Source organism: Siniperca chuatsi, linkage group LG20, assembly GCF_020085105.1.
Source record: "Siniperca chuatsi isolate FFG_IHB_CAS linkage group LG20, ASM2008510v1, whole genome shotgun sequence".
NCBI classification, from domain to species: domain Eukaryota; kingdom Metazoa; phylum Chordata; class Actinopteri; order Centrarchiformes; family Sinipercidae; genus Siniperca; species Siniperca chuatsi.
This window is the reverse complement of record NC_058061.1, coordinates 4,203,947-4,222,301: the sequence shown is the minus strand read 5'-3', so window position 1 is coordinate 4,222,301 and position 18,355 is coordinate 4,203,947. Positions and strand designations below refer to the sequence as shown.

General features: G+C 39.2%; 1 protein-coding gene across 1 annotated transcript in view; it reads left to right on the top strand.

The window, feature by feature from the left end:
* Positions 1 to 7,153: 7,153 nt before the first annotated feature.
* LOC122868203 (rho GTPase-activating protein 44-like) overlaps positions 7,154 to 18,355 on the top strand; it is a 41,733-nt gene continuing 30,531 nt past the window's right edge. Inside the window, 6 exon segments of the mRNA XM_044180002.1 lie at positions 7,154 to 7,280; positions 10,792 to 10,831; positions 12,491 to 12,610; positions 13,018 to 13,094; positions 14,487 to 14,598; positions 15,678 to 15,754. Of these exon segments, the coding sequence (XP_044035937.1) occupies positions 7,219 to 7,280; positions 10,792 to 10,831; positions 12,491 to 12,610; positions 13,018 to 13,094; positions 14,487 to 14,598; positions 15,678 to 15,754 (488 nt within the window). The 5' untranslated portion in view covers positions 7,154 to 7,218.

The following is an 18,355-nucleotide window of genomic DNA, read 5'->3' as shown; positions in this document are numbered from 1 at the left end:
TTCCTTGCTGAGACTTAGATGAGAAGAAGGAAACCACTCTCATGTCTGTGCGCTAAGTACAGAACTGAAGCCAGGAGGTGATTAGCTTAGCTTAGCATAAAGACTGAAAGCGGGGGGAAACAACTAGCTTGGCTCAGTCCAAAGCTGTGACTGCTGGTTGCCAAGAAATAGCTATCTGCACGTAACTTCCCGTAAAACCACAACTTGTTTTTACATTTCTTTCATATCTATCTACATCTATTATCCACAACTACATTATCTATTATATACATATTTATAAACCTACATAAAACATGTTAATTAGTGAGGTTTAGAAGTGCTGGTAGGTGTATTTTTAGACTTTGGAGAGAACCAGGCTAGCTGTTTCCCCCTGCTTCTAGTCTTTATGCTAAGCTAAGCTAATTGCTTCCTGTCTCTGCTTGACGCACAGAATTGAGAGCGGTATCAATCTTCTCATGTAACTCTCTCTCATGTATATCACTTATTATACTGCACCCTGTGACTACTGCTGTGACTGTTTGACAAGGGCAGAGCAATTCTGTCGGCTACATGACGATGTTGGTGCTGAAATGTTTTATTGTTCAGTTCTACCAACAGTTTAGTTCTTGCCTGACAGACGAGAGAAGAGAGAGTCCATGTGAAACAGCTGTCCTGCATACAGTGTTTTATAGTCAGCGTTGATCAATTTGCTGGAAATAGAACAATCTAATAATAAAATATGGTTGGAAAAGAGATTTTATTGTACAGATGAGACTTCAGTTCACCAGGATCTTGTTTAAAGGCTCCACGATGATTCCTTATTCCACCCCCACTCCACAGTCGCCGAAGGGGAGCGGATGACCTTGACGCCAAAAGATGTGAGCACGAGTGTGTGTTTGTGTGTGTGTGTGTGTGCGAATGCAACAGAGAGAGGAAGATACAGATCTCATTTTGGGTGGCTTGGCCACCGGCGCCGCACGTCAGGCTCCTGTTCGAGGGATGACTCCACTTTACTCCAGCGCTTCATTCATCTTCACACGGCTCGTCCATTTCGACATTTGATCCATCCATCCACTCCATCGCTGCAACACCTGCTGCCATAGCAACCCCCCGACAGTTAGTGGCGGAGAGAAGCATGCTGGGTAATCTGACTTCACCTGCAACATTTCTCCTGGGGGATTTTTCTGTCCTTGAACCATTTATTCCCTCATCATATACTGATTTCCCTTCCTGAGATGGTCTGAATTAAATATTCAATATATAAGACCTTTTCAGATCCAAGCCTACATATTGCATAATGCATTACTGTATATCCTGCTGGCTTAGTGATATTACAAGACATATCACTCTTTTCTTTGCCTGCTGCTGCATCTCCAGACAGTTTGGATTAAATGCAGACATATAATAAATATAAATATATATGCAGCCAAACACACATCATTACTGCTGTATTGATTGGAGCTTGTGGCAAACGTGGGCACAGAGAAAATCTCAAAAATGGTAGAATTGAATAGTTTGAGTAAGAGCTGTGACATCTCAGAGGTCCAGACAGTTTGTATTTTCTCTTTTTTCAGGATTTTTACTGTTTCTTGGAAATTAGTGGCAAATTTCTCAAAATGAATGCCAAAATATGTAACAGTACATGTTGTTTGGAGAATTAGTAGTAGTAGTAGTGGTATTAAACATTGCAGAACTGCTTTTAACAAGCTGACATTGTGTACACACATTTTAGATACTGTAAAGACTTCAAGAGGGCTGGACATCGAAGCTCAAAATGTGTCCAAATATTGAAAAGCACCACAAGTTGACATTTAATGTCTGGTCAAATAAATACTCTTGCTTACTTATTTTTTAATACAACAGATTAATTTAAATAGGAAAATTGGCCGTTTTTGACAATATTTTATTCAAGCAAAGTTCCTGTACAGCTGCTTGTGTTTAGACAACAGTTGGCTTCTTTTGTTAAATGGAAAAATGTCTTGTAGAAAGCACAGTAAGGTTTCTGTTAGAGGTATTGCCTAATATACCCATAGTCCAACAAGGCCATTGAAATACAAGCATTAATACTGTTTACATTTAGTGTTTCTCTCCAAAACACATTGTGTGTATCTTTGAGGCCTAACAAACATGAACATTTGTAAAGTGTTTGAATATTTTGAAACCTGCATTGTTTGCATCTATGTTTACGACAACAGTCTCCTTCCTCACTGCATTTGTCGGTGCATTGTTACGTTTCTTGCCATGTTACCGCCACTAACTGCCGATCAGCAGAGTAGCGTGAAACCGTCAGCAGGAATGCAACGTTGTATATGTCCATCCATGTCTCTGTGCCAGCAAAGCAAACCGGGGACCTGATCTTCAAAACATTGCTCCATTGCGTCAAAAGTCTTTGAAGTGCCATTAATAGATTCTGTGGGGGCAGCAGAACAAGCCGTAAACACCACATCTGACATATTATCATCTTTTAAAGTAGTTATGGTGAACTTGTTAGCAAACAGTTGCTTATTTACACATCCAGTAGGCACAGAGCAACATCAGCATTCATTTGGAGTCGTGTTTCTGTCCACCTGATGAATGTAAGTCCAATATTCTCTCTCTTGTAGCTCTGTTTTTGGTCTCCACCAGCTCCTGAGGGAAATATCTGGCTCTTTAGCTACTAAATGCTCCACTATGTTCACCAGCTGGTCTCTAACTGTGTCTGTCTGCAGTTTGCTGCTGAGCAGGTAGTGTACAGTGCAGTTATCAGAGTTTTTTTTTACTGAAAACAGCTGCCAGAAACGAAGTCGCTAAGACTGAAAAACCAAAACAGTAAAGTTGCTGGCTGTAAAACCAAAACAATGAGCTGAAAGACGCTACAGTGCTCCGTAGAGCTGAGAGTCTCTGTACATCTACTCAACCACTATACTTAAAAAATGTTGAGGTACTTGTACTTTACTTGAGTATTTCCATTTGATGCTACTTTATACTTCTACTCCACTACATCTCAGAGAGAAATACTGCACTGTTTACATCACTTTATTCATTTATTAGTTATTATTCATAACAGCTGTAGTTACTTTGAAGACTCCTTCTTGACCAGCTGTAATTTTCTGCTTACACATTAATGCAACAACCATATTCCAATAATGTGACATATACAGTATAGCCTAATATCCAAAGTATGATGTGATGTGATACCGGGACGGCTGGTATCACATCTACCTCAGGAAGTGAGCCTAATCTGCTCCACTGTGCAGCACTGAGCTCTCGTCCCTCTGATGAAGTTCATCCGTCACCACTGAGATTATTTCTATTAAAACAGCAGCAACAGTGGTGAAGCAGAGACAACACATCAAGTGTTAAGCGGTCTGAAGGTAACAGGAGAACAACACCTGCACATCGTTGCTGTTGCGGCGTGTCGACAAAGATTTGAATGAGAGAAGTCGTAAAAAAAAACAATAATGGAAACATTTATCAGAGAAATCAGCTGGAAACATGTAGTAAATCTTATCAGAATACATGTTTATGATGCCATTTCTGTTGTTTGATTATATTTTAAATGTTCTGAATGGTTCTGAATGTTCTGAATTGCTCTGCCAGGTTGTATTTTGCCATTTTTTAGGCAGCGTGATGTAACGTGATCCATCCATCTGACATAATTTCAGTAACGCCTAGAGGGCACAGGTTTTAATATGATGCAGAGAGTTTGGTTGTGATTAAAGCTGCAAAATGGTACAATAAAGTGAAGAAAACAATGTTCCCTCACAATAATGATAATAAATAATAAATGATTTTGCAACCACAGCCCCTGTTAGCTTTATAGAGGTGGGCTGTGTTTGGCCTCTGAAATTCAGGGGTCGTACATATTTTTCACAGGTCAAGCTGTTCACATGCTGCACAGCAACAGGCTTTGTGCTGCAAAGCTAACAAGGGACACTGAGCAAGGTCGAATCAGATCCTGCTGGTAGAGAAATGCACATCTTTCTCATAAGGTTGCAATCAGCATTGTTTTATATACACAAATTTAATAACTCTATGGCTTTGACTTTTGACCACTCTCAAACAAATCTGCTCAGCTATGCTTTTCTGTTCATACCAGAGCCTTTTTTCGAGGCCACAAATGATTCATGAGTGCTGACTTGTACTTTTTACTTCTTGCTCTGAATAAGAACACAGCTACAGTAAATAGTTAATTTGATCAAATATAAAGGTTGGCCATTTAAAACCCCTTTATGTAGAATTTTTGCCTTTTAATCAGTGCTACCACTGGGACACGAATGCTACATGTGGTGGCTTTAAGTGTATAAGTGTTGGCTCTAAGGTTTAACACCGCCACCCATCACCTTTCTGACAGCGTCAACAGAAACTGAAAATGTAAAAGTATGATTTATTTTATTGGACTGCATTAGATTGTACAGGTGTACCTAATAAAGTGGCCAGTGAGTGCATATCTTCATTGAGCCAATGCACAGCTGGTCATCTGCAGTAGCCAAAAGAAGATTAAAAACATATGAACTGAAATATGTCCTGAGGGGTCACTTCCAGTCTTGCAGTCTTGGTGCATCAGTTTCTGAATTGAAGAAGTAGCCTTTGAAGCTTTTTTTTTTTTTTTTGCCTTTTTAAGCGTAGAGCATGAAAACTCGAAGGTGTTTGGTCGTCTGCCAAAAGTTCTGGACCCGAGAAAGAGGAAAAACAAAGAGAGCTGAGTCATTATACAAGAGAACAATCTGTATTCTCACCCTCTTGCTCCAGCTCCCTTTCTAAATCTCTCTAAAGATTTATCACTGTAAAACCCCCTTTTACACATCTAATATCTTTCACACTTCTATCGTCTTCTCTCCTGCTGATTCTGTATTCTTCATCACTGCCACCTCCCCTGCCTCCCCCTCCTCACCTCCTCCCTCTCTTTTTTCTGTGCCAGTGGGAATCCCGGGTGTGACGACAGAAGCTGATGCTGCAGTAAAGTACTGACTGTGCTGCTGAGGCTTTGTTTCAGGATGCTGTAACGCCCTTGATGTGTCAAACAATTAACAAAAAGCTGCAGAGAGAGAAAAGAAGAGCAAGTCAGAGTGAGTTAGGAGCGACGAGAAACATAGAGGATCTTCAAATAACACTCTAGACATGTCTTTCTCCTTCTCCCCTCTTTTCTGACGCAAAGGTGACCATACATAATATTCAGCCGTTGTTATTTCATCCACCCTGTGGGTCGTTTCTTGCGAGCGTCCGCTTTTGTCCCCTTTGATTTGGATCTTTTCCCAAAATATGAACCATGTGTTTTTCGGCCTCTCCATTCCTCAGCTGTGACCCCCGTCATGCTGCGTTACGAGGACCGAATCCCTCGAGTGGAAACGTCAGCACAGCATCAACAGCTGACCTTCTCCTCTCCTCTTACACGTGCAGATATACAGAGACTCGGCCAAACTCAAGGAAATGTTGGCAGCATGCATGTTTTCTCAAAAACGAAACATTTTTCAGGCAGAGGAGGGAGAAAGGTGTATTAAAAGCCTTTAGCTGAAGATATGTACGGTTTAAAATGTCTAATTTTACATTATCTATGAACCAAAAGCATCTATTTTCTGTCTCCACTCTTCTTTTCTCCTCTGCACTATTTAAACAGCAACATCTGCAGAGTGTGCTGTGTGTCAATATGTGCTCTCTACCTCTGATAACACACATTGTCCAGTATACTGCTGCTTTTACAGAACGCCACCGTTCATGCATCCAGCAGTACTGCAGATACGTTACCTTGCAGCTATAGCTTTAATATACAGTTAATGTTACATTTATTTCCCTCGGGGAGACGTGTGGTTAAAGTATTATCGAATCTTGCCTCCTGCTGGTAATTGAGAACATGACAGTTCAAACTCAAGACATTTGAATAATCTGCTGTCCATGTAGATGTTATTATACTGTATTATGCAGGTACATCTGCAAATATAATACATGCAGGACTGTGAGGTCAAGAAAAAGTCAGCAAGAATTGTGAATTTTCATCGTCTGGCTGGAAAAAAATTTGCTTTAGCAACTGACAGCAGTTTGTTTTGCCTGTGGTAAAGCCTTGTGTTTATCAGACCATGCCTGAAAAGAGATGAGGTGTGTGTGTGTGTGTGTGTGTGTGTGTGTGTGTGTGTGTGGAATCTAAACCCCTGTCACGGAGGAATGAAAATGAGAAATAGTCCTTTGCATTGTGAGCATGTTTGGATTACTGGTGTTCGTCTGAGTGTGTGAAAGAGCAGCTCTTCCAGGAGTGCTGACTAATTGGTAACCTTCTCATTAGTGTGTATGTGTGTGTGTGTGTGTGTGAGCATTAGCATGAGGATCATTATTCTCTAGTTATATTCACTGAGCCAGTAAATTTTGCTTACATTTCCTTGTTGTCAGCGAGGAAAATGAATCCAGAGAGAGAGCGGGACTGTCAGTTATTTACTCCTCTTCAAACCTCAGGAAAAATCCAGGATTTGTACACAGCGTGTCAGAAATATATTAGATTAAGTCAATATACAGAGACACAGCTACTGTGACTGTGCTAACAGAAACAGTCATTCTGCTAAAGCTATACACACACCCATAAAGCGACACAGCGCATACAGTCACATACAGATCTAGACATGATTTATCAGCTATATATTTTTCAGCTATCTGCTGGCCTCAAGGAAAACATAGCTAGGATTTGAGTTGGTACACGCTAACAACAGTCGCAACTTAACCATAAACTGATGCAATGACGAGGTAACACAGGATACGTTTACAAAACTTAAACCCTGAAATACATTATTTATTTGATGGTATACAAAAGATCAGAATAAAATCGAGCAAAAGAAGAAAGAAGAGAGAAGAAAGCCACCGTCTAAGCCACAAGGTGATATTTGATTCCCAAAAGATATATTTTTGGTGTAGTTTTCCTTTAAATAAGCACATAAGAGCACACAGTTGCTCAAATAGCTGCACTAGCAAAGAGCCCGAGTGTGTGGAAAAGAACGAGAGCAGCACAGCAGAGCAGACAGCAGCCGAGGAGATGGAGGAATGAGAGGAATGAAAGTTTTCACTTCTGTTGACAGAAGTGAAACTATAACAGAGAACAGGACTCAGAGAGAGAGATTGGTGGGTGATAAGAGAAAGACCAGATAGTCAGGTCTCATTCTTCAGACTGCCCTGCCCCTCCCTCCCTCTTTCTCCTCCTTCTGTCACTCCACTTTCTTCCCTTATTGTCACTCGGCTCCTGCCTGAAAACAGGTGGCTTCCCTCCTGTCAGCAGGGGGGATGTGGAGGAGAAAGCTGCAGATCAGCAGGACTAGAGCCTCACGCAGGAACAGCACGGCTCCGTAAGTCCACACAGCCACAGCGGGCTGCCTTCAGTGGTGTTTTTATTTTGACTAAATTATAGTAAAGTCTGTTTGGTGTCAGGATGAAATCGGAGGGGGCGAGTTGTCTGTGTTGTTCAGGAAGTGAGGTAAGGCAAACTTCGTTGGTTTGCTGTTTGTTGGCTGTTGTATGTTTTGGATTCTTGAACTTAGCGTGTTGACTTGACTCGTATCTTTGAAAACATCTTCTGTTATAGCGGGTTTCATTTCACTACATCTGTACTTTATAGCATGTGTACAGTTTAGATTTTTTGGCCTACTAAGGTACCACTTTCTAATAAGGCAGCCTTTATAAAGGGTTTACAAGTTGTAACTAATGACTAATAATTAATTTACTAACGCTTTATAAATCAGTTGTAAGCCAATGCTAAGATGCATTTAGGGAAAGCGAGGCCAGATTGCAGCCTGGTGTTTAATCAGTGTGTATGGAGCCTCTGCTGTAGCTTCATGTTTCTAGTTTTAATGTCGCTGGTGGTTTTTGCTCTCGCTGAGCTGCGTTTAGCATTTACAGGTCCTGCTCTGAATGTCTGTATTGTTAATTGTTTAACCTGCTGTACTTTTGGTAGCTGGAACAAACTACTAAAATGGTTCTTTACTGTGAAAGAGGAAGCTGCTGTGTTTGGAGGTAAAGGGACGAGGGACAACACTAGAGAATTACTTAGCAAGATCAGGATTACAGCTGCAACGATTAGCCGATCGATCAATTAGTAAATTGACAGTAAATTAATCGACAACTATTTATAATCGATGAATCGTTTTTCAAGCAAAAACACCAAACATTTATTGTTTTCAGCTTCTTAAATGTGAGGATTTGATGCTTTTCTGTTTCATATGTGATAGTAAACTGAACATGTTTAGGTTTTGGACTGTTGGTCGAATAAAATAAGCAAGCTGTTGGAAACGAGCATTTTTTACAATTTATTCTATTGACAAAACAATCAATTGATTAAATAATCGTTAGTTGCATGTGGATGCAGGAATGAACATATGTCGACAGGCTGATTTTAACGTGAGCCTCTACTCTGTACACGACGTGTTTTTGATGTCTGTCCTGGAACAGGAGGAGGGATCCCTCCTCTGTTTGCTCTTTTTTGTTTCCCCCCAATTTTTTCTTCTTCAAATCAAGTTTCTGATGATAGACGATGCTGTATGTTGTACAACCACACAAAAGATCTGTATGGTACATAAAAAATTATTGATGTTAGAAATCTGTGCGAACGGATTAATAAACCGAATGCACGGATTGGCAAACCGTGCCTGTGGGTTCAACTTCCTGACTTCAGCCAAGTCAAAGATCAAAGAGGAGGTACTGAACTGTATTGAGAGAAAATAAGATACTTCACTTCGGGCTCAGCTTGTTTCATATAAACATTTAATAAATGGTTTATAACACATTATAATGTAGTGGTAAGCAGATATAAGTGTTTATTAATGCATTTAATAAACAACTGTAACTCGTCCTGTGGGGACAACTATTAGTGGAGGCTGCTGTATAAACAGATAATGAATGATATTATAGCAAAACAGAGTTGTAATAATAAAAGTACGTCTTCATTGGAGACTGGAGAATTGTTGATAAATAGTGTTCGTTAATAAATACTTAAAATGTCCTTATAGCTGCGTAAAACTGCATTATAGTGTGTTATAACCTATTTATTAGATATTTATTGTGCTTATAAATGCTAAATAGGGGGACTAAATGAAATACAAAAAGATTTCTAAAAATGGTGAGCAATAGAAAAGCAGAAGACTCTGATAAGTGCAGGTCTGAATGGGATTGATTCTTTCTCCTTTTCTTGTAGATTTGGACTTTTATAGCTTGATGTATTGCACTCCGTCCTATCAAAGTATTGCTGTAATGTTCTCTAAAGGCCACGACACTCCAGGCAACATTTTTCTCCAGAGTACATCTTGTACTTTATAATTAACCTTTATTTCCCCGAAGCCTCAAATGTTGTAATGTCCACATTGATTTAAGTCAAGCTGTCAATCTCCATCGTTGCTGAAGGTTGAGTCGATCGACGTTGCTGTAACACACCTTGATGTCTGGATACGACTCAATATCTATGCTGTGATTTTTCCAAAAAATGGCCTGAAGGAACTGATAATGTAATAACTCACAGTTGTAACACAAGTGTGTCCTTGAAAAGCTTATACATATCATTACAGAACAGTCTTTCATTGTGAGTTAAAGGATAAGGCTGACCGTATTTTGTCCACAAATGAACTGATTCTACGAACAAGTATTGTGTTTGTATCAAAGCCTGATATCTTATTCCTGTGAGCCACAGAGCTCCTTTGTTGTTAAAAAACTAAAAACACATCAGTGAGTTGCACTGTTGCACTGGGCGACATGTTCCTTCATCACCATGAACACACACACTGTATTTTATTTTGACTCAGTCCCACACACACCGTCCTGCTGCCCCAAACACTCACTACAGCACCACATGTGGATTCATCCGCCGCTGAAAATAGTCCCCAACAAATGTTGGTCTTTTAGTGACGTTTTTTTAAAACTACAGTGAGCAGCTGTTTTAGGAAATGTTAAAGTTTACTGTTTAGAAAGTGTTTATTAATTATCAATTAATAAATTAATAAGTAGGTGTTAGCATCCTAACACCTTAAACTAAAATGATGAACATGGTAAACATTATACCTGCTAAACATCAGCATGTTAGCATGCTGATGTTAGCATTTAGCTCAAAGCACTGCTGTGTCTAAGAGCAGCCTCACAGAGCTGCTAGCATGGCTGTAGACTCTTAGTCTTGTTTCATCATAGTTGTTTTATTACATTGTCTGAAAATGAATTATCAGGCTTTCTCATATTTTCATCCAAATTAGAGTGACGTTTTATCATACTTAAGCAAGTAATTACATGATCTGGTAGTTATTCTATCAGCTGATATACGTCATGGTTCTGTATCATACTGTAAAGTGAGATTATTTAACCTTAACTATCTTTAATTCTGGACCTGTGGATATGTTGACTGCTGAGGAATTTAACTTTGTGTTCCCTCGCTGTTACTGATTCAAGTCAAGCCAATTTCATTTTGACAAATCTGCCTCAAAGGGCTTTACAAACTGTCCACAAGCACCACAAAAAAAACCTCTTTAACGGGAAAAAAGGGAGATACCTCTGGAAGAGGAACAGAGGAGGCTGGCTTGTCGATCTCTACATCCAAACAGCATCCTGTGTGACATTCAAGCTCTGTTTTCTGCCAGATTTTCAACCTTTCCCCCTGAATCAGCTTTGAAACAGTTGAAAAATAAACATTCCTGAGATACGATTAGCTCCAGGCTGCAACGGCAATATTATTCATTACATGCACAGAAATTCAGCAAATGATGTAATTACATTGATTGAGAGGTATGTGTGTATGTTGCCCAGTTCCCGCGGTAACAAGTTATGTAATTTAGCAATGCCTCCTCAACCCTAACAGCCTCCTTTTTCTCTTCTCTTCTCTTCCAGGGCTGAAAAAACAGAAGTACTAAGTGACGACCTATTACAGGTACTAATGAATCAAGTGTGTGTGTGTGTTTGTGTGTGTGCCATTCCTCAGTATCTTTCTGAAGGATGTTTGCTGCCTCTCACAGGAAAAATCATCATTGGTGCAAAGTGTTCAGTGTGCATAAAATGACTTTTCCAAATGGCTTCAGGCAGCATTAATGAGCGTTGAAATTGCACCTCTTTATGAGACAAAAGGCTGAACGTCCCCACTGATTGACTTGGGGTGCAGCACTGTAATTGATCTGATTAATGTCACCCTCAGTGGCAGTGACACCAGTTCCACTGAGTTGGTTTAATAATGAAATGAGAGGCATTTAATTATGACATGTAATGGTCTCGTATATATGTGTCACTGGCTCAGAAGAACCTTGTTGTGATGCCAGTATTTTTAGAGACAGACTTTATTCTAGCTTGAGGCTTTAAGTGCCTGCATGTGCATGTCTGTAGCTGCCAATGGGGATATCCCGAAACTGACATAATCTGTGCATGACATGAGCGGACTGTGCAGCTGCAGAGTACACTCTTAGAAATAAAGGTGCTCACTAGAACCATATAGGGTTCTTCGGCTTGCCCCCCATAGGAGAAGCCTTTTTTGGTGTAATGGTCCCACCCAGAGCCCTGTCTGGGGGTTCTATCCAGACCTTTTCCACCTTTTAAGGGGGCTAACAAGAACCTTTTTATATTCCATCAGCATGAAACGCGAACTGTATTTCCTCAAATGGTGACCAGGAATTTTATTTATATTAACAGCAAAACATAACAGGCCTTTATTTGAAACAGGGCTGTATTAGAGGCAGGCATTGATTTTTAATTCCCTCTGTTTTAAGCGTAATTAGTCATTTTGTGGCTGGCAGCGCAGAATGAGAGACAGGCAACAGCTCTCTGCAACATCAACCATTTAATGATATTAAATACAGGACAAGAAATTTCAAAACACTGAACTAAAATACAGCTCAGGTCAAGAAATGTAACAGCCGCCTCACTAATGGTTAAAACTATAAACGAGCACAAAAATGACAATACCAACATAAACCACATAATAATAAATAATAATAAAACTTTATTTATAGAGCACTTATCAAAACAAAGTACAAAATGCTTCACAACAAGAGGAATAAAATACCACAGTGAAAGATGAAATTTAAAGAAATAAAATACATAAAATACACAAAGCAATAAAATAAACAGCCAGTTCAGGTAAAATCAGGATCTGCTTTCCAATAAAAATGTGTTTTGAGAAGAGACTTAAACGAAGACACTGACTCAGACAGCCTGATGTCTTCGGGCAGGTTGTTCCAGAGCCTCGGGGTTATGTGTCTGTTCAGAGCCACCATGTTCTGAACAGACACATAACAAAAAGTAACCTTTGCTTTTTGAAACATAAAACAGCAAACTTAACAAACTACTCAGTCCGGCACTAGGCATGATGGGAAATGTGGGCCGTCACACAGATAATTGAGGGTGAGGATCTTTTGCATGCTTTTAGCAATTCTTGAAGAACTCTTTCTTCCAAAAAGGGTTCTTCAGAAGCAAATGGTTCTGGGTGTAACCTTTGCCCTTCAACAAGAACCCTTTTGAAACCCTTGTTTCTAAGAGTGTATATGTGTGTATACTCTATGTTATCCATTTTTCACTGAAGCCTGTCTTTGCTTTCTGTCAGGTGGAGAAACGTCTGGAGCTGGTCAAGCAGGTTTCCCACAGCACACACAAGAAGTTGACCGCCTGTCTGCAGGGCCAGCAGGGCGTGGACGTGGACAAGAAGTCTGTCAGGTCACCCTCGGTGAGAAACAACCCAAAAACACCTTAATAATAATATTACTGAAGTGTTAGGAGTAGATAAGGCTGGCCATGGAAAGCACCAAGCAAATCTTTTAAGTACAGAAAATGTGATAATAAAAGCAGGTACTTAATTACAAAGTAGCCCCTTGATCAAAACGAACAGTAAACAAATTTATGGTATGTAACAGTTTGAGAGAATAAAAGGATGGATTTTTCCTTCACGTCATGTTTGTGCGTACAGATTGTGTGTGTCTTTGTGTGTGTGTGTGTGCTGAAACATGTCTGTTTGTCTGTGATTCATTTCATTTGTTAATTACATTTTTTTTTTCAGCGTTGAATGACACATTCAGCAGACTGCGATGGCTGATTCATCGATTGTCTGTGATGTTTGTGCTTGTTTCTGTGCAGAAGAAGCTTCCTCTCACAACACTAGCACAATGTATGGTGGATGGGGCGGCTGTGCTCGGGGACGAGTCTCTACTAGGGTGAGTACACACTCACTCACAAACACACACACTCACACACACACACACATATAGACAGTACTTTACATTATCATTGATTATCTGTAACATTGACAGTCTTTTCTCTCTTAAAGCGCCGACATGGAAAGTGATGTTTTCATCACCCAGTGACCCTGAACTGATTTTCCATTCATGTCCAGAAATACAGTCAGACGACAAACTGTAAAATGTGAACTACTTCTATTTGTGTAACCTTTATTTAACCAGGAAAGCCTCATTATACAATGACCCCGAGAGCTCAATGCACTGCAACTAAAGAAAACACATGCAAATAGACAAAACACACGCAAATGAAGAAAACATCTTAACCCGGTTTGACGACATTTTCGCAGCTTTTAGAAAAAAAGCTCTGCAAAGTAAGGAAACACAACCAAACATACACGCTGCAATTCACACAGAACTCAAGAGTTACCAAATAGTTGAATTCACTTAATGGAAATGAGCTAACAATGTTTCTTTTTTGTTTTAACATTATGATTGCAGATATTATGTACCATTATTTGAACTGGTACGCTATTAATCAACAAAAGGCTAACACTAGGTTAACAGCGAATACCTGCAATGATATCTGAAAACTGCAATGTTAAAACAAACAAAACTTACATCGTTAGCTCATTTCAATTAAGTGAATTAAACTGTTAATAATTTCCATTGTGTTCTGTGTGACTTGCAGCATTTCTATATGTGGTTGTTTTCTCACTTTGCAGCACATTCTCTAAAGGCTGCACACGTGTTGTCGAATTGATGAAGCTGTTTGCTTTTTTAAAATTTTATTTGCTGGTGTTTTGTCTATTTTCATGTGTTCTTAAGTTGCAGTGCATTGAGCTCTCAGGGCGACCCGATCATTAAGATTAAAAATCTCTTTTTCAAGCGTTCAGTCGACGTCTGGACAACAATAAAAAAGTCTGTGAAATAAATCATTTTTAACTCCTTTGCAAACACAATAACTTCCGCAGATAGAATCATCTGTGCGTTTTGTATTTCACATAACTGAAAGAGAAAAATACAGGAAATAAAAATGTTTTATATGCACATGTTGATGTCAAGCTATATTCATGGCTGTGTTTATGCCCACCACTGTAGTGAATTACTCTGCATTACATCACCTTGCTGCATTCATTCATACAGTACAGGCATGTATAGGCATCACTGTTGTTTATTACAGAGTTTTGAGAGAAAGCGCATAAATATCAGGGATTCAGAAAAAAACACAAAAATCATTGTATTATCCAGCAGAACCGTGGCAGTGACAACCTCAGAGACCCACATTTCACATTGTGACGCATGCTCTTTGTTTGATCATCCCCCGACTGTTCACGGATGTTTGCCGGTCCTGTTGTCTGTGTGTTGCAGGAAGATGCTGAAGCTCTGCGGCGATACGCAGGAGAGACTCGCTCAGGAGCTCATCTTGTTCGAGCTCACCATCGAGAGAGACGTCATCGAGCCTCTCTACGACCTTGCAGAGGTACAGAAACGACACTGTTCGAATTACTGTGTAATTAATGGAGTTTATAGCAACAACAAATCATAATGCCTAATTAGAAAAAGAAACCAAACTGTGTGTAGTCCCTGTCATCTGCTATATTAGGTTTTGCAAGAGTTCTTTTGTTTTGTAATTCAAGGTTTTTATGAACTTTTTCCAATAGATTAAAAAACATAATGCAATCCAAGACAACATATTTCAGTAATTCAATGAAGAACAGGTAACAGAACAGTACAAAACAAAAAGTAGATAATATAAGTAAAACAAGACAATAACCTGAGAAGTGGGCATAAAGTATATATACAATACCACATAAATACAATATACGTGGGGCAGAATATTTTCGGTATAAGAATAGTAGGAATATTTACTTCCTGTTGTGTTTCCAAAAAGGTGAAACGAAAGAACATTCCCACTATAAATTAATAATAATAATAATAATCATCCATGAGTCCCATTTTTTGAAGTGTAACTGGTGAATAATAATACCTGTGTATAATTTTGTTGTTTGCTGCATCTCTAGCTGACCACCCGACATCAGCCACCATGTTTTTCTTAAATTTTCACAGTTACCGTACAGTGTTTGGCATAATTTTATAAAAGACTGCAGCTGACTGTGCACAAATTAAAAAACAACAATAGTTTGTTCTCTTTTACACTTAATATAACCCCCAGATCCTTTATACACCTCCTCATTTGTGGATACCTTCAAAACTCCCTCTTTTATTTTCAAAATATTGTTAAAAATATAAAAGACGATAAAGTCCAGGACATATTTACATAGTTGTCCCTGGTGTTTTCACTAAATAAATAAATCCAAGCAGAAAATCGTCTCAGGCGAACCTGCACTCTAATCTCTCAGGGCTGCATGTGTCTAATACAGGATATACACTACATGAGACTCATTCAGATTACTCTGTAAATTAGCCAGTAAACTAATCTTCATGAGCCCAACAAACAGAGCTGAGTTCTGCTTCAACAGGTGCAAAGCCTCTGACAATACAGAGTCTGTTTCACACCAACAAACAACAGACTGAAGTAAAAACTCTCTGTCCTCTCAGGTGGAAATCCCAAATATCCAGAAACAAAGGAAACATTTAGCAAAACTGGTCCTGGACATGGACTCTGCACGCACACGGTGAGTCTGTTACTATGTGTGACTTTTTTTTGTGTTGTGAGAAAGAGACTTGGCTGTGATCTGACAAACTCCATCCCCTGTGAATAGACCGGTCCAGAAGATTCCCAGTGAATGTAACTGGGATTTGATTGCACACAGTGAAGTTGTAACCGCCGTGCGTCTGGAGTAGCCAACACTCCTCACACTACAGTCTGCTGTCAGAGTGTGAAAACCTTACTTAATGCCAGTTTCGGCCTATGTAATTCTTTGGCTTAAAGTGTAAGGCTGGTGATACACACACGATACTTGGTAGTCGGATCAATTCATTGTTGGTTTTGGTCTTTTCGTGGGATTTGTCGACAATTTGAAAAAAGAAAAAGAATATCTCCAGATTTATCCTTAAAATTCATACATCATATCCTCTGTGCTGATTATTAATGACCCCGTAACGCCTAAAGAATTATTTTAAGATAGATGTGTAATTTCCAAAATGGCAGTAAAAAGGCAAAACATTTCAATATATTGATTCCTGGAAAACTTTGTTTGGTAAGTTGATGTTTAGAAATCTAGCAGACGAGAAGAAGAAATAAACACTGCATATTGTCTTTTTATTAGACCCTCCCTGTCTGGAAGATGCCCACGTCTCTAAAACTCCACTTCCGCAGTTTGTGAAGCAGGTTTTCTAAAGCTAAATGCTAAGGTCACCATGCCAACATACTAACAAAGACAATTCTAACATACTGATGTTTAACCAGTATCATGTTTACCAAATACAGCTTTTGCAGGCAAATTAAAATGGTGATGGCGCTAGATAAAAAGTGATCACCAAAGGTATTACAATTTATCCTCTGGGGACCGTGAGTGTCTGAATATATTTCACAGTAATCCATCTAATAGCTGATATTTCAGCCTGGACCGAAGTGGTGGGGTGACCAACAGGCTCACATTGCCATCTATAGAGCCGCTTGAATGGCTAAAAATGTGTAGCCTCCAAGTCCAATCTGAGGTTTTTTCCAGGCTGAGTAGAAACTCTCCACGACTAGTTTACTTTTAATGATCCCCTTTAATCATTTCAGTTTTCGACCTCTAGTAACACTATGGAGCTGTTTCTTCTATAGACCCTTATTATTCACTACTGGGTTTTCTAGTTTATAATTTTTAAATAAGTTTAAATAATTTTTTCCCTTTTTTTAAATTAACAACCTGCACACAGTGCTGGTACAGAAAACGTCACTGAACACATATTGAGGACCAGTTGATTTTCTTCCCCCGTTGTTTCATCCGTGCAGCTTCGGGTTGAAAATCAGATTGTAAATTTGTTTTTTATATAACTTCGGTACTTTTCGATACTATCAAATGTATTAAATTAACGGAGATTGTATCGTTTTAAACACATGGTATCGAAAAGGTATCGATACTTTCGACAACCTTAGTCCCATGTACACCGTCCTGCTGCCAGAAATACTCACTAGAGCAGCAAATCTGTATTAATCCACAGTTGACAATAGTTCAACAAAATGCACTATTTCCTCATCTGGCTTTTGTCTTCAGTGGAAAAGGGTACAATTGGCATTCATTCCAGGGTCAAATGACTCTGCAGTAGTCACGGGCATTTATCGGCTCCGATCGGCAGTGATGGAAACATGACACACATGCTCATTTTCGCCCCTTTTCCAGCGCGATGCTATGACGCGCGTTGAAGTTCTGGACGTTGGCGTGTAAATGGCCAGTAACACTATTTATTGTTTTTGGAAACAACATGCAACGGCGATTTTGTTCTTCGTATTCTCTTAAACATCGTTCAAAATTAGTCAGCATTGCGTTTGAAAGAGAGACTGAAGTAAAATATATCAAAAAGTAACCACCGTAACATTGTCACTGGCCTCCATGCTGCTTTCTGTTGTTTACTAACCCTGTTATCTGGTGCATTCGTGACGTTGAATGTGACGTTGAACATTAGAAAAAAACAGAAAGGCAAATTTACTGCTAGCAATGGGAAAGGAGTCAATCGGCTTTTTTTTTAGCAGGTTTACCGTGTTTAAAAACAGCCCATATACACACTAATGTTGGTGTAAAAAGGGTATATGAGTAGGTCTCCGTTAGACGTGATATCTCACACTATTCCACTGAACTACAGGTTCAATTTTTATTCATATAACATGCCAAGAAATATAGCAAAGTGCCAGAAAATACAGTGAAGAAGACTGCTAGCAAACATGTAAACAATCCTGGATTTAAAATATGTATAAAAATATTTTAGTATATATTTTGGTGGGTAACACTGAATGTAAACATAACTTTTGTTTGTTTACAAGAAAACTCCACCGGGCGCCTTTAAGTAAAGAACTTTGATAATTATAGATTTTATTGTTTGTGGTCTTTCTGGCTCAAAAGCTGCAAAACTTTCTGCATCTTTGACTTTGTGACTTAATGCTCTGACCTGTGTTTTTGTCAATTCATCATCTTTCAGTGTTAAATATATTGTTATTTGTAAACTTCAGACTTTAGGCACAAGTGTGAAGTCCCCTCAGCGACCTTGATTTGCTGGAGTCATCACGTCAGTGCAGATTTTTCTCCCGTCCAATCAGAAGCTGTTTTCTGATTCGCTGAAACATACAATCA